Genomic DNA, 15146 nt, shown 5'->3' on the forward strand with positions numbered 1-15146 from the left:
GCTCATGATGGTGGTCAGTCTCCTTATACCCCATTTGTCGGACCGAAACGGATTTTATTGGCCCCCAGCGCGCGCCCACCCACCTGACGTGTGCGCGCTCAAGAACGCACACACACACACGCGCGCACGCGCACACACACACACACTCCGGGGTGTCTAGGCATTAAAATTAACTTGCAATTAAGCGCGTGACCTTTATACATATGCGCTCGGGTTTGATCACGCCGTTTTAAAGAAAGAAACTTCTTCTAATGACCACTGTGATGTCCAAGGACACGGAGCGAGTCTCTCCTACACAGTGCAGATGTACACACTCTCATCTGGGAAACACTTCATCCCACACCACACGCGCTGACAGAGATATCTTCATTACACAGTCTTTTGCCCGTAGGTTGGTCAGAAGGTGTTGCTTAGTTTTCTATGAAACATCACAGCTGTGAATCCCAGGTTTATATGAACACATTCCTACAATAATATCACACTCTGTGCTATACTATAAACATATCATAAACACACTATAAACTCTCTCTCTTACCTGGGGAACACATGGCACCAGGATGCACTACTGCTTTGGGCAATGTTCTTCTGGGAAACCTTGGGTCCTGCATCCATGTGGATGTTACTTTGACACGTACCACCTACCTAAGCATTGCTGCAGACCATCTACACCCTTTTATGGAAACGGTATTCCCTGATGGCTGTGGCCTCTTTCAGCAGGATAATGCTCCGTGTCACAAAGCAGAAATGGTTCAGGAATGGTTTGATGACCACAACAACCAGTTTGAGGTGTTGACTCGGCCTCCAAATTCCCCAGATCTCAATCCAATCCGGCATCTGTGGGAAGTCCCATCCATGGAGGTCCCACATCACAACTTACAGGACTTAAAGAATCTGCTGCTAACATCTTGATGCTAGATCCCACAGCACACCTTCAGGGATCTAGTGGAGTCCATGCCTCGACGGGTCAGGGCTGTTTTGGCAGCAAAAGGGGGGCAGACAGAATATTAGGCAGGAGGTCATAATCTTATAGCTGATCTGTGTAAATACACTATAAATATACTCCTTGGTCTGTATGGAGGAACAGCTTTGATTATTTAATCCTGCTGCATGGAGCTTTTGGGTTTTCATTTTCATCAGCTCTGGTGGAATAAATTACACCTTTACTACTCTGACAGGGAAAGCTATTAAGTGCTCATGTTAATTCAGTGTTTCCGAAACGTCTCAGAAGATGAGTCCAGAATCTGAAGCGCTGACAGAAGCTTTCATTCGTGTCTCACATCAGCACTGAAGAGCAGGAGAACACTACAGGTGAAGGTACCATTAGTTTCATCATCCTTTCTCCATTATTTTAAAATAAGTAAAGTGAATGATTCATCTACAATAAAAGATTTCTATTTCTCACAAAATGCTTATATAAGAGAAAAAAAACATCAATAAATATAGATCCATAATTATTGGCACCCTGGGGAATGTGTGGGAAAATTATAGAGAAAAAATGCTCCGGTGGTAAATAAGCATAATCTCATTCTGGTAAATAGACATTTTAGAAAAAGAAAATTTATTCAGAGAAAATGAATATAAAATATATAATTAGTGTATATAGTTTTGAACAAGACACTATGTTTTACTCACAGCAGCAAAAACATCTCGTATTCTGTCAGAAAATGGCGTCTGAAACCCTGAAGATTAATAACTCTGTAAAAGGAGCAAGAACATAAAAGAAATCATTGAGTTTAATGGTTCTAATGGGTTCTAAAGTGTTTATGATGGTAGTTTCTGGTTCATGGATCCATCACAGAACAGGAACCAGTGAATCCCTGCTTATTTTAATTGACTTTGTTAAGCAAGAACATTATAACATCAATACACAGATACACAGCATTCATGGTTCTACGGATAGAAAAGGCAAATGTTTATTTTAAACACAACAACTTGGTATAAAACACTGAGATGAATGAAAGTGAAGTGATTTGGTGAGATCCATTCGACAGTTTTCATTAAGAAATGTAAAAAAAATCTGTCAGAGTTTAATCCCCATACAGAGCCGTCTCGGTTCTGCTGTTCAACTAAAATCAAAGGGAAAAATAAAGTGGTGTTGCCTCGAATAAGGATGAAATGGTAGTGCATGAAACAAGCAGCCCCCTTTTCACTGAAGAGTTAAAGCATCTCTGATTTGTCCTCTGGTGTGTCCAGTAAAGTCTCACAAACAGAAACTCTTTTCTTCTCCACTGTGAATCTCTGTCACTTCACATTTTCATCAACATTGTCTTTTCATCCTGGGCTGCTGTTGTTCGGTGCTCCCACTGCGCATCACCACATCTTTATTAATTACAATAAAACGTCCCAGGATGAACCCTGGCCAAGAAGAACAAGGAGCAGAGAAAAGGCGAGTGTCGCGGAGAGAGAGAGAGAGCTGCTTCTGGATGCTGAGCTGAAAAATACTGAGATTCAAATAAAAAACCAATGAGCATAGTGTCAGAGTTCAGGCCCTGATTTATTAATGATAATAAAAGCTGAGAAAGTAGAAACCGGGTCTCAGCTCTTGTGGACATTGATAGTTCTGCTAAATAGTGTTAATAAATTTTTGTCCTAAAGCTGGTTGCCTCTGCAAGGAGGCTAAAACTCCACCTAGACTGAACATTTCGTATTTGTGGGACACAAAATGATTCCTGCAGTAAACATCTCAGTGTGTGGATTTGACCTCTGATGAAACCTTACAGTGTGAAGATGACGTCCATGTGCACGAACTTGGGGAGCCGAGATACGAAAAATTCCACATTGCCCTTGTTTTTCAGGTCGTTTGTGGTATTATTCTGGTTGTCATGAAGGACTGCAGTGCTGCATCTCTGTTCAAAACCCCGACATTCATCAGTGACCTGGAAAAAAACACAAACCAGCAGGAGACTGGCCTAAAAGGCATCATGTGTAAACAAGAAACCTGCCTCAGGAGACCACTGAAACCTTTTCACACTTACAATGTCTGGTCTCACACTTACAGAAAAAAATCACCAGATTATGTTTCAAGGTGGAAAGAGAAGTACTCTGAGACACACTCCTGGGCCCGGCGTACACGGAGGCGGCTCCTCGGCCTGGACGTGGAATAACAGCCACGGGGACGGTGTGAACGGATGGACGTTTCTTGTTAGGATCCGATTCGATGGTAAATTAATTTCAGCTCTAGATCAGATATTCTGTTAATAAGAGCCTTCAGAGTTAACGAGCTTCCTGTCTGCTTTTCATCTTCGGCTGAACGAGCTGCAGAGAGAGAGTCTCGCTGACATTTGCTTATCGGCTTCTGTGTGAAAATGAGCACTGATAGGTTAGCATGCCTTCAGACCGGGGCTGTGTTCTTATCTTTAGAAGAGCCACCTGTAGCACGGAGAATGTCCCCACATCATCATGCCATGCTTTAGTACAGAAAGCCCACGCCTCCACAGTTAATTACAGGAGACATGAAGGTTAAAGGCAAATGTCAGTCCTGTCTCTGGCTTTATCTCCATGTTTTTCTGCTCTGTGTCTCATGGCTCAGACTTAACTAACATTTTTATGACATTATATCATAAAACATAAATTACTTTTATCATTTATTCAACCTTAACGTTTTATAGCTACTGTGATGAAGCAGTGAATTCATTCAGTTACATAAATATCAAGTTGTAACAAAAAACTGTGTAATCAGTTAACTGTGTGTGTGTGTGTGTGAATGTGTGTGTGTGTGTGTGTGTACCACAGCAGTTTACCAACAACTGCAATTTTACTTAAATAAAAATGACACATATTTAATGTTTTGTAATGTCCACAAGACAAGTTCTCACTTCGGTTCTAGCATCTATAAACGCTCCTCCCCTCAGCAGTCTCTCTTTATTCTCTCTCTTAACAGCTGCTCATGTTACTGAGAAACCACAAAAACGTGTAAAATCCTACATTTACATTTCTGCCATTTGGCAGACGTTCTTATCCAGAACGTCTCTCCTCAACTCCTGTGTCCTGAAGATGTGGAAAAACTCCAGCTTCACCTCAGACTGATCCACAGAACACACCACAAGCTGGATGTTGGAGAGTCAGGCTTGTGTTCAGATTCAGACAGATTCAGTTCAGTAGAAATAAACCCCTGAACCTCAGCATGCACACAGCTTTCTCTTTTCTCCACATGACTACAAGAAGACAGGAATTATACCTTTAATAATAAATTATAAAGTTTGTAGCAGCTTCTTTTCTCTGAGCTTCAGACACTAAGAGATTCTCTTCCTGTCTTCATCTTCAGTCTGTGGGTTCATGATCTGCAGCCAGACAAAGAACACCATAAAGACTCTCCCATCACTGAGGACACAATGTCTTCAGTGTCTTCTGTAGGAGAAGTGAAGTGCTGTGGTGACTTCCTCTGACTCTCATGTAAATGATGGAGTTGACTCGTTCTTGACCTCTGACCCTGTCTCTGATCACTGGGGTCACACAGCAACAGGAAACATTCTTTTAACACAGACACTTATAAAATAAAATCTTCCTGTGGTTTATAATGAAGCTTTCAAATAAAACAAGTTTATAATATTAACAAGTTAATAATTATAAAACAAACAAAAAAAAAAGTTAATCCACGTTAATCCTAGCTGTTAAAGAGGAACAACGCTTTCACCAGGAAGACATGTTTGTGATTTTTAATGGGTGTTGTGGGAGAAAAAAAAATAATATACCCAGCTTTGAATTATATACCTAGCTTTAAAAGTAGCTTAAGTAATAATGTACTCAATGCTCTAAGCTCTGACTTAGCAATATTCTGCCTAAGAGTAGTGTGTATCTATCAAGAATTATTTAGCCATTGATTAAGTAGTTAACTTTGATTAATAATAGCTATAATAATCAGATATAGCCTCATAGTCTTTAAAATAATCATGCAGAATTATTAATGGCAGCATGCTAGCGTAATAACCACACTGGGACTGAAGAAACAGAAAAGAGGAGAGATTTATTGGAACATTAGGAGTTACAACTCAGTCAGCCAGCCTATCCAGTGGGATCAGTGGGACCGGAGGGTCAGTTGTAGAAGACGGAATCTCGGGATCCTGAGGAGAAGTTGGAGAGTAATCAGTGGGAGAAGTTGGGGGCGAATAGTCAGGAGAAGACTGAGGAATATCATGAACACTGTAAGGCATAGGCACAAACTCAGGAGAAAGTTGGGGAATGTCAGGGGAATTAGGAGATGAAGAGGAGTCAGAGGAAGAATCATTAGAGGAGATCTCAACAGGGAAATCCTCAGTCTGGACGCCTTGAGAGGTGGTGCGTGTCCAATGCCAGTAGAAGGTCTGAGTAGACTGATCACAGGTTGTGGGGTGAAATTGGGTGCTCTGATCAAGACAGACGGTATCCCTCACGATATGGTGAGCGAGGTAAGGAGACTCAGGAATAGAGGATTCAGATAGGTGCTCCAGGAAACCAGTAAGTTCAATGGCCATACAGGATAGCTGATACTGGCGATAGCGTCGCAGAGCACCCCTGGGACTTCTCCGGAAGATAGCGCGGTGGGCTGACTGAGCTAGGAAAAATAATGGGAAATGAGTAAAGATGAGAGAAGATGAGAGAAGTGCATATTGTGTGACTATGTAGTCAGCAAAAGAGAGCGTGTACTAAGGCAAAAGGAACACAGTGTGGGAAGTAGGCCAGGTCACTGTGACATGACAGTGATAGGCGGGTAGAGGAGACAATAGCATTGGAATACTAGCAACCAACAGTGATGAAAAGAGAAAAGGATATGAGGCAGCTTAATGGCACAGCTTAGTTTAAAATTAGTAAATAAAACTTAGATCAAGTAAGTAGAGGGAAAAGTCATCATGACATAGAGGAAGAGAGCAAGGTACTTACACATTGTTGTGGAGGGCAACGTGCGAGGTCAGGATGAGCCGAGGAAGCACCTTTAAGAGGTGATGGTCAAATGAAGTCAATAAGGAAGTGGCGCCTATAAGTAAGCGCCAATTTTTTCTAAAAATTGGTGACTTAGCCTAAAAATAAGGGGAACTGGAGAGGAGGAAAATTGACGTCATCGAGGGGAGGATGGTATCAATTTAGGGGCGGGCTCGGGACAAATGCGAAAATAATGGGAACTGGGAAACGTATGTAAACTAAGGAAGGAGGGACTAAAGTAGCCATACACTGAATATAATGGGAAATTGCTGGAAATATTTAAATTAGAGAAAAGGAGGCGCCCCGGGGCGCCTGGGGTATAAGTAGAGGGGACTTTTTCGGGGTTGGAGAGACCAGCTGCTCTCTTCAGATATGCATGTTGTTGACTGCATGACTGAATAAAGAAACCTGCTTCTTCTCATCTGTTGACTGAGATCTCTTTTATTTCGGCTAAGTTTTATAGATTGTGGAGGTCATTGGGAAAGCTAAGGGAAATAGATACAAACAAAAATTCCACCCTGTGATATGTCCACTCGGAGGGGGCTCTGAGTTCCGACATATTTATTGGTGCCGAAACCCGGGAACTTGCGTGGGAAGGCTGACGTGAGTCCGAAAACCTGAGCTAGGACCCAACTACTACGGGCTGCAGATTGCTGGCATCAAAACAGAAAGGTAAGCAGACACCTGTTATATTCAGTGAGTGTAACGTGTTTAAAGAAAAAAGGTTTATTTCAAGGTTTTAATCAGAATTTTTACTGTACTGTATTTATTAACACACACACAGAGAGAGAGAGAGAGAGAGAGAGAGAGAGACAGACAAACAGAGAGAGAGAGTTGTTCTCTGACCACACAGAGAACTTTATTGTCCAGTACAATATACCTAATTATCTTTATGAACAAGTGCGACTCCAGTTTAGACAGAAGAGATTTCTGTAGTTTCTTATATCACAGCTTCAAACAAACCCACTGTTATTTCACTGCCATGTTTATTTTTTTATAAAAATACAGATAAATGATTTGAATTCTAATAAAGTGTGAACGGGAAACTGCTTCAGTGTGAAATAGAATCCTGATGATTAGAAACAGTGAAGCAGGACTGCAGTGTTGCTGTTAAACACAGCCATGTACACAGTGTAAACCTGAATAACCAGCACACACACACACACACACACACACACACACACACACACAGACTTTCCCTATAAAAGCACAATAAAAGCTGAACTGCAGACTAAAGCGTAAAACAGGAACACGAGAATGTTGAGTTTGGAATCATTTTCACCATAATGATGATCTCTGATGCTGGCATTTGTTTCATCCAGACAGTTACAGAAATCGTCTACACACACACACACACACACACACACACAGTGTTGAGTTGAAGCTGAGGTGAGTTAAATGACTGAAGGATGAGGGAATCAGGTCCAGAGGCTTCATTCACAAAAACTGTGTAGGACATGGACATGATAACGGCCTAAGATAAAAACATTTAAGGTTATTTATGGAGAGGACTGAAGGTTTGGTCACATCCTCATACACCTGGTCATATACACCTGATCATCATACACCTACTCATCATACACCTGGACATACACCTGGTCATCGTACACCTGTTTGTCATACTCATGCTTTTATAAACCTGACTATTTTTGTTCATGTGCAGTCTTTTAAGTGGAATCTATGAAATGTTTATGAAGGAAGCCTGAGCTGAAAAACTGAAGCCCGACACCACAGTCAACAATCTGTACACATCTTTGGTAGCCTGATAAACAAATGAAAAAATGAATAAACAAATTAAGAAATAAAAGGACACAGAATTGTATTTGAACACCATCATCTATGGCACATTAAATAAAAAACTTAAAACGATGGACAAAACTTCTACATATACCACGACTGCATTAATGAATAATATTCAGACATTCAGAATGAGGTTCCTGTTTCATCAAAAAAATAATCCGAATAAATGATCAGAAATATTTCACATATTCAAAATGAATAAATATATATAATAAAAGTGAGCCATTTGATTGGACATCTTAGTTTCACACATCCATAATTATAAAACACAACTTAACACATGAAGGTCTTAAATAGAAAGATTTAGTGCAGTATCTGCTTGAAGCACAGCGCTAAATTAACACCAAGCTCCGAAAGCTGAGCAGCAACAGCCACAAAACATTCTCCACATTCTCAAAAAATAAAAACTATATTCTTCAAAGTCAGCCCGTTAGCTTGTTTCCCGGCCAGACGCAGTAACGATTCAGGAAACAGTCAACAAAGAAGATGGTTTAGATGAATATCACGTGGTTCTCAGTGGACAGAAGGGGGTGCTGTGTCCACTGGGTTTGTGGGTTTAGTATCTGCAAACAGGACAAGAATAAAACCTCTGAACTTAATGCTAATGCAAAGAGAAAGAGAGACACAAAACACTGACATCAAAACAGCTACACAGAATGAGGTTCCTCTGAGGGAACCCAGAATGGTTCTATGAAGAGTAGAACCCCACATCAGTGTTTTCCTATCAGAAAAGGTTCCAAGTAGATGAGGAGATGAAAAGGTTTTGGTGAAGTTCACATTTCTCTGTACCTTTGTCTGGATGGACCGTATGAGTCCAGCATCTGAGTGCTCGCTCGCTCCAGGTTCCAGCTGCACCTCTGAAGAACTTCTACACACTCAGGCCGAGTCTTCAGACCTAGACGGAACAGCTGCTCTACCTGTCCAATACACACACACACACACAATGAAGTGAGTGATAATTGATCGTTGTGACCACAGCATCCACACTCCAGGTTACCTTCAGGTACTCAATGGCCTTCTGGACATTCCACCCGTGGCTCTGGAGCGCTGTCTGACATTCCTCCACCGTCACTCCATGGACCGCCTCCTGTACCTGCAGACATATTTACCGACCAATCAGGTTTCTCATACCTCACACACAGTTGTATGATGTGGAAAGCCAGGTGTTCTGGATGTACCTGTTTCACACTGCTGTACGTGTTGAGCACTGTCGAGCTCGTAGAGCTGCTGCTGTTGACCTGCTGCTGCATCATGGGTCTGACCGTGGCCATGTTCGTCCGTCGCTCTTTGTTTTGTTCGGAATCTTTCACAGACTTGTCATATCTGTCGAGATATGTCGGTCTGTCAGGAAGCAGGTAGTACTGAGTGCCGCTGGCCCTGGTGGTGTCGCTCAGGACTGGCATGTTGCAGGGGCTCTTGGCTCGAGTCTGGTCCATACTGGTGGAGGAATTGGCATTCTGGGAGTTATAGTTGACTCGACTGGGGCTGAGAATGAGCTTTGAAGGGGCAGTGGATGGAGCGTAGGAGTACGATGAAGGGGAGAGGCAGGAACCCAGAGAACCGACACAGCACAGAATTGGTCTCTGCTGAGTGGAGATCATGGGACTGGGGGATCGCGAGCTGGGCTGGGACATGGCGTGGTCTCTCGGAGGGATCTGAGGAGGCTGAGATCTCTCCTCATCATCACCCAAGGAGGCAGAAAGCCTGGCACGTGTCCGTCTGGAAGGCCGTGTCGGAGGGACGGGGATCCTGGGCGGGATCTGGGGCTTGTCCTCGCAGGATGGCAGGATGATTTGGCGGTGTGGTAAGAGGGGTGATGAAGGCATCGATTGCGCCGTCACTGGTACACGCAGCTTCGCCATGACCTCCCTCTGTAACTCCTTGAAGATATCGGCCGACTGCGAGGTAGAGCGGTTTTCCACGGCGGGTTTGGACAGAACAAACAGATCGTCTTCCACTTTGCACTTGGGATCTAAATCTCCTTCAACAGTGGCGTAATTTTGCTGGTCTGGATTGGCGGTCTTTGCTGCGTTTATGGAACTGACCTCCACATCCTCTTGCTCCTCACGCTCTAAAGCCACCTCGTCATATGCAGGGAGAGAAGGCAGCGGCCGGGAGTCCCAGTCCACCACGGGGATCGGGTGGAGAGGGTTCGGCAAGCTGCGGTATGGGCTCGGTGGAGGACCGTAATCCAGGATGGAGGCTCCAGACAGAGTGGAGCTGGAGGCAGGAGTCTCTGTAATAGGGGAAGGCGAGGTGGAACTGAAGCTATCGTCTCCGAAGTCGATGAGCGAGACCTCACTGAGGTGATCGGCTGGGTTCGAGTTCTCCCATGGACGAAGGCGTAGCCCGAGGTATGACGGCGCTCTCAGAGAGAACTTCTTCAGTCCAGTGACAATCAGATCATCGTCTCCATCATCGTCGTCAATCACGGAGTCGTAGAAAGGCTCTGAAACATGAAAGCAAACCGGAGCTGATCAACAACGATTCAAATAAAACTCAAAAAGTTCCTTAAAGACAGAGATGGCAGATGTTCAGGCAGAAATAACGGAGAGAATGGAGATGTTCTTACTCTTGAGAAGAATGGCCGGCTGAGGAGGACGAGGTGGAGGTTGCTCTGAGGAACCAGTGTGGAGAAAAGATTATCATACAGAAAAGAAAGAAAAAAAAATTTTGGGTTTCAAAATAATAATTTAATTATTTCAAATAGATTAGATATTATATATCTAATTATATAATTATTCAGAAGAAATTAATCAACAAATGCTTTATTGAAGTTGGAGCAAAAAACTAAAAAAAAAAGTGATTAACATTAAAGATCATTTTAGATTTTTTATTACAGTATATCATCAGCCTCCTATAACGGTGTTCTGGACTCTCACTTTTGGCCCGGTTTGGTAGTTTGGTGGGTCTGTCAGCATTCGGATCCATCCCAAGAACATCAGGAGGGTCCATGGGGTTCCCCAGGTATATACTACATGCAGAAAGTAACAGCCTGGGTATACCTCATAAAGACTTTATTAACATTTAATTTTTAACAGTGTTGAAGAATGAAAGGGAAACACAATGCTGCACTGCCCTCTGGTGGTGAGAAACTGAACATTCAGTACAAATATATATAGAAAATAAAGAATAGCTGAAGGTCAGGATTTCTTACTCATCGATTTTATCCGGAGCGCCCCAGCTGCGGTGAGGGTCGGTGTCTCCGTGGCCCGTGTGGATGAAGCTGTGTTTAAGAGGTCTGCTGATGTCATGGGCTGAAAGTCCAGCTACAGACGTCACCACGTTCCTGGGGAACTGACCCACCTTCAGAGTTTGACGGTTCTGACCTCGCCACCAGTAGTTCTCTGCTCTAAACAGATTTTAGTCCAAATTCAATACTTTAGCTCATATCTAGATTCCTGAAGACATTTTCACAATTAATAACACATCCTGATACTGAGCTTCACTAACAATGTGAAGAAGAGCTTGCTTTAACAAAATAAATTATAAATATAAAATATAAACTTAAATAAATGATAATGTTTTATAATGTGAAGTTTGCTTTTGCTTTGTGTTCATTATAGTTACTTCACTTCATCAAAAATGGAATTGTTTTTGTATTTCTGTGGAAAAAAATGCGTCAACTGGACGTTTTTGCCTGCGGTAAAACATGATCACGTGACCTGCCCTCGATGATAGTGATGACGTCGTTGGCGTGGATCTTCAGCTTGTCTGGTTCATCAAAGTCCTGCAGAGCTCTCATGTCTGTAGGCATCGTCTGCAGGGGCAGAATGTCAAAAAGGAAAATGTTTACATGCATATGATCCAAATGATTCTAGATCTCTGGATTTGATTGAATATTCATTTTCATCAGTAGCAGACCGTCAGGGTCAGTAAGTCCTTCTCTGCTGGCCTAAACAGCAGTGATCTGAATCACTGACTTGCATTTTAATATATTTAATATATTTTCCATGAATGTGTATTAAGTTATTCCCAATAGTCTATTCTCTACATTTCATAGCTTTTCTCTTGGTTACGCTGCTTCCAGTAGTGTATATTTATGATAAGAGTATTTATCCAATCATATTTCAGACAGTGGCTGACATCATGTGTCGCCCGGCCTTAAGGCCTTCAGAATCAATAGTGCAGGCGCCCAGAGCTTAAAATAAGTGGCAATGAAACTGTTCCATTAACCAATCAGATTTCGAGTTGGTGTCACTGGGGTCATCTAGCAGGCGTACGATTACGTCAGCAGTTTCCCGTCCTTTGATTGGATAATTGGAGTAGTCAGAGGCAGTGAACCGCACACACTAAATAAAATATATATATATTTTAACTCACAATGGCTGACAGAGGAGAAGAAATTGATTTGGACGCGGACGTCCTTACAAATGCATTTTCAAGGCGGACTTTTTAAGAAAATCCTTTTGATTCTTCAAAATAGTTGGTAAGATTTTTCAAGAACCATTTATGCTTTTGGGTTTTCTTTTTTTTCTGGGTTTTCAGTTTGCCTTCATTCCAGATCCCCGGGGTAGGCTGTGTTTTTTTTTTGCTGCAGTGAAAGGAAACTTGTGAGACTGAATTGTGTTCATGTGTTTTTTTGCTATATGTAATGTAATTTTATTCATGTTCGCTATAAGAGCCTGTGACACAGCGCACTGTTATACAGTGTTTCTATATTCACTGCCTCTCATTTCGGATGCTGCGTCCTCCGAAGATTGCAGTTTGCTGCATACAGCATCAAGAATGTCTTTTTTGAGAAAAGTAACTATTCCTTGTGAGGTGTGAAATACTGTAGACTAATTTCTTTTTTACTTTGCTATTTAATGGTTGATTAGTATCTATTGCCGTGGCGTCATAATGATGCTATAGAGGTGGATTAATTCAGGAAGGACATCAGTGAAGGCCTAGGTGTGAAACGCACGGCCTGCCACTGATTTTCATATTGACATTATGAACAATGTTTATCTTTCTGCTTTCACATCTAATGGATGCAGCTGCTGCTCGGGCGATAAAGTAGTTTAATCACTGAAAAGCTCCCATAAAAGACTAATCTAGACTATAAATCAGAGACGTTTGAACTTGAGCTTTTACTTCATCACAATCAGTTCATAAAAGAAAACACAGCGATGAGATTAGAGCCAGAATCCGAATGTAAACAAAAGGATCGAGCCGGACGACTCTGACCTCCATAAGAAAGTCTCTCAGAGCCATGAACGTCGGTCTGTCCTCGGGTTTCGGAGACCAGCTCTGCAGCATGACGTTGTAGATATCCTGAGGACAGTCCTCGGGTTTGACCAGCCGCTCGCCCTCCTTATCGATCTTATGGAGGATCTGAGGAACAAAATGAAGACCACAGCAGCCACATTTATATTAAAGCACCCGCTCTGACTCGTTACATGAAGCTGTAACTTTAAGAGAGATCAGGAATTCATGTTCTTCTGGTGATTTCTACTTCAGGTGGTAACAGTAACGTGTGTGATGAGGAAAACGTGAACCTGACTGCCGTTGAGGCCGAGCCACGGCTCCTGTCCGTGACTGAACATCTCCCACAGCGTCACACCAAACATCCAGGTATCGCTGGCATGAGAAAAGGTTCTGGTCTTCAGGCTCTCTGGAGCACACCTGATAAGGAACACAGTGTGTGTGTGTGTGAGAATCAACACGAGAGAGAAAAGATAAAAAGAAAGTCGTGTCTCCAGAATAATAACCTTACCACGCGAACGGAACCTTGTGGTGCTCCTGCATCACGTAATGGTCGTCGTTCTTGGGCAGCGCACGCATCAGGCCAAAGTCTCCGATCTTGACGAGGTCGTTGGAGGCCAGCAGGATGTTTCGAGCAGCCAGGTCTCGGTGGATGAAGCGACGGGACTCGAGGTACGCCATTCCACACGCGATCTGCACGGTGTAGCGGCACAGCACCGAGATCAGAATGTGACCCTGACGCTTTCTCAACCGGTCCAAAAGAGAACCCAGAGGAGCCAGCTCCGTCACCTACACAAACACACACACACACACTTGTATGGCCACACTGAACTGATTCACGTATATGTATATAAACACCAATCAGATGTAAATTACTAATGGCATATTTGCATAAACCACACAGAGTTTGGTCTCCTCACCATCTTCATGGGGTGTGTGAGGACAACTCCATACAGACGGATGAGGTTCTGATGATCCAGAGAGTGCATGGCATTCACTTCCCGGATGAAATCATCCAGACCTTCCGTCTGATCCAACAAATCTGTCTTCAGGCACTTCACAGCAACATTCAGCTGCAATCACACACACACACACACACACACAATAATTTCTTGACCTTGATATAGTCTACAAAAAGATGTGTACACAAAAGAGATTTGTGTGTGTGTGTGTCTCCGCTCACCACTCGTCCAGATGGAGCCTGCCACTCCCCCCTCTTCACCACGCCGAACGATCCGTCTCCGAGTTTCTCCAGCAACGTCAGATCCCGGTCGCTGATCAGACAGGTCAGAGCTGCAGGCTGGGACTCACCGGGAGCTTCGGCCGGAACGTTGCAGGGAGACGAATCCCGGAACGGCACTCCTGTCTGAGCCTCAGAGTCCGGTCTCTTTCCTGAGAACACCTGCAGGGGGTGGAGACTATACTTAAAACTCCTCCCACCTTGACTTTTGCCTCATCCTTTAAAAAACTTTTACTCAGTTGTCTGTATTTCTCTGTGAAGATGATGATGATGATGATGATGATGTGTATCTTTGTCTGTAATGTGAGACGTGAAAGCAGTGCACCTTCATCCACGACTTGCGTTTACACATCGCTCTGCGTCTCTTCACTGCTTCCCACAGACGGCGCTGACCTTCACAACACCAGAGAGAGCAAGAGAGAGAGAGAGAGAGAGAGCGAGAGACAGAGTGAGAGAGAGAGAGAGCGAAAGACAGAGAGAGAGAGAGAGAGAGAGAGAGAGAGAGAGACAGAGAGAGAGAGAGAGAGACAGAGAGAGAGAGAGAGAGACAGAGAGAGAGAGAGAGAGAGAGAGAGCGAGAGACAGAGAGAGAGAGAGAGAGACAGAGAGAGAGAGAGAGAGAGAGAGAGCGAGAGACAGAGAGAGAGAGAGACAGAGAGAGAGAGCGAGAGAGAGAGAGAGAGCGAGAGACAGAGAGACAGAGAGAGAGAGAGAGAGACAGAGAGAGAGAGCGAGAGAGAGAGAGAGAGAGAGACAGAGAGAGCGAGAGAGAGAGACAGAGAGAGAGAGCGAGAGAGAGAGAGCGAGAGAGAGAGACAGAGAGAGAGAGTGAGAGAGAGAGACAGGCAGACAGACCTGTTTCTGTGCTCATGTAAATACATTTCTAATCATTTATACATCTATAACTCAATTAAATCATTGTTTTTTCTTTTATTATGTAAACACTGAATATTTATTATATTTCTTCGTACAGATATAATCTGTAATGGAATATTAAACACATTGTGTTCTGAGGTGAATGAAG

At 43.2% G+C, this 15146-nt stretch overlaps 1 protein-coding gene across 3 annotated transcripts in view; it reads right to left on the reverse strand.

Moving 5' to 3' along the window:
• Positions 1-6862: 6862 nt before the first annotated feature.
• Positions 6863-15146, reverse strand: part of tnk2a (tyrosine kinase, non-receptor, 2a) — an 11290-nt gene continuing 3006 nt past the window's right edge. For 2 of the 3 annotated variants that reach the window (XM_058377085.1, XM_058377084.1), the window contains 14 exons: positions 14448-14515; positions 14066-14284; positions 13803-13955; positions 13394-13671; positions 13176-13302; positions 12865-13011; positions 11361-11455; positions 10853-11047; positions 10578-10669; positions 10268-10312; positions 8874-10144; positions 8693-8788; positions 8485-8612; positions 6863-8258 (listed from right to left, as the gene is read on the reverse strand). In XM_058377085.1, the coding sequence (XP_058233068.1) occupies positions 8252-8258; positions 8485-8612; positions 8693-8788; positions 8874-10144; positions 10268-10312; positions 10578-10669; positions 10853-11047; positions 11361-11455; positions 12865-13011; positions 13176-13302; positions 13394-13671; positions 13803-13955; positions 14066-14284; positions 14448-14515 (2921 nt within the window). In that variant the 3' untranslated portion in view covers positions 6863-8251. The remainder of the gene's footprint in view (positions 8259-8484; positions 8613-8692; positions 8789-8873; positions 10145-10267; positions 10313-10577; positions 10670-10852; positions 11048-11360; positions 11456-12864; positions 13012-13175; positions 13303-13393; positions 13672-13802; positions 13956-14065; positions 14285-14447; positions 14516-15146) is intronic. The other variant, XM_058377086.1, reaches the window with a different exon arrangement.

Source organism: Hemibagrus wyckioides, linkage group LG23 (assembly GCF_019097595.1).
Source record: "Hemibagrus wyckioides isolate EC202008001 linkage group LG23, SWU_Hwy_1.0, whole genome shotgun sequence".
NCBI lineage: Eukaryota > Metazoa > Chordata > Actinopteri > Siluriformes > Bagridae > Hemibagrus > Hemibagrus wyckioides.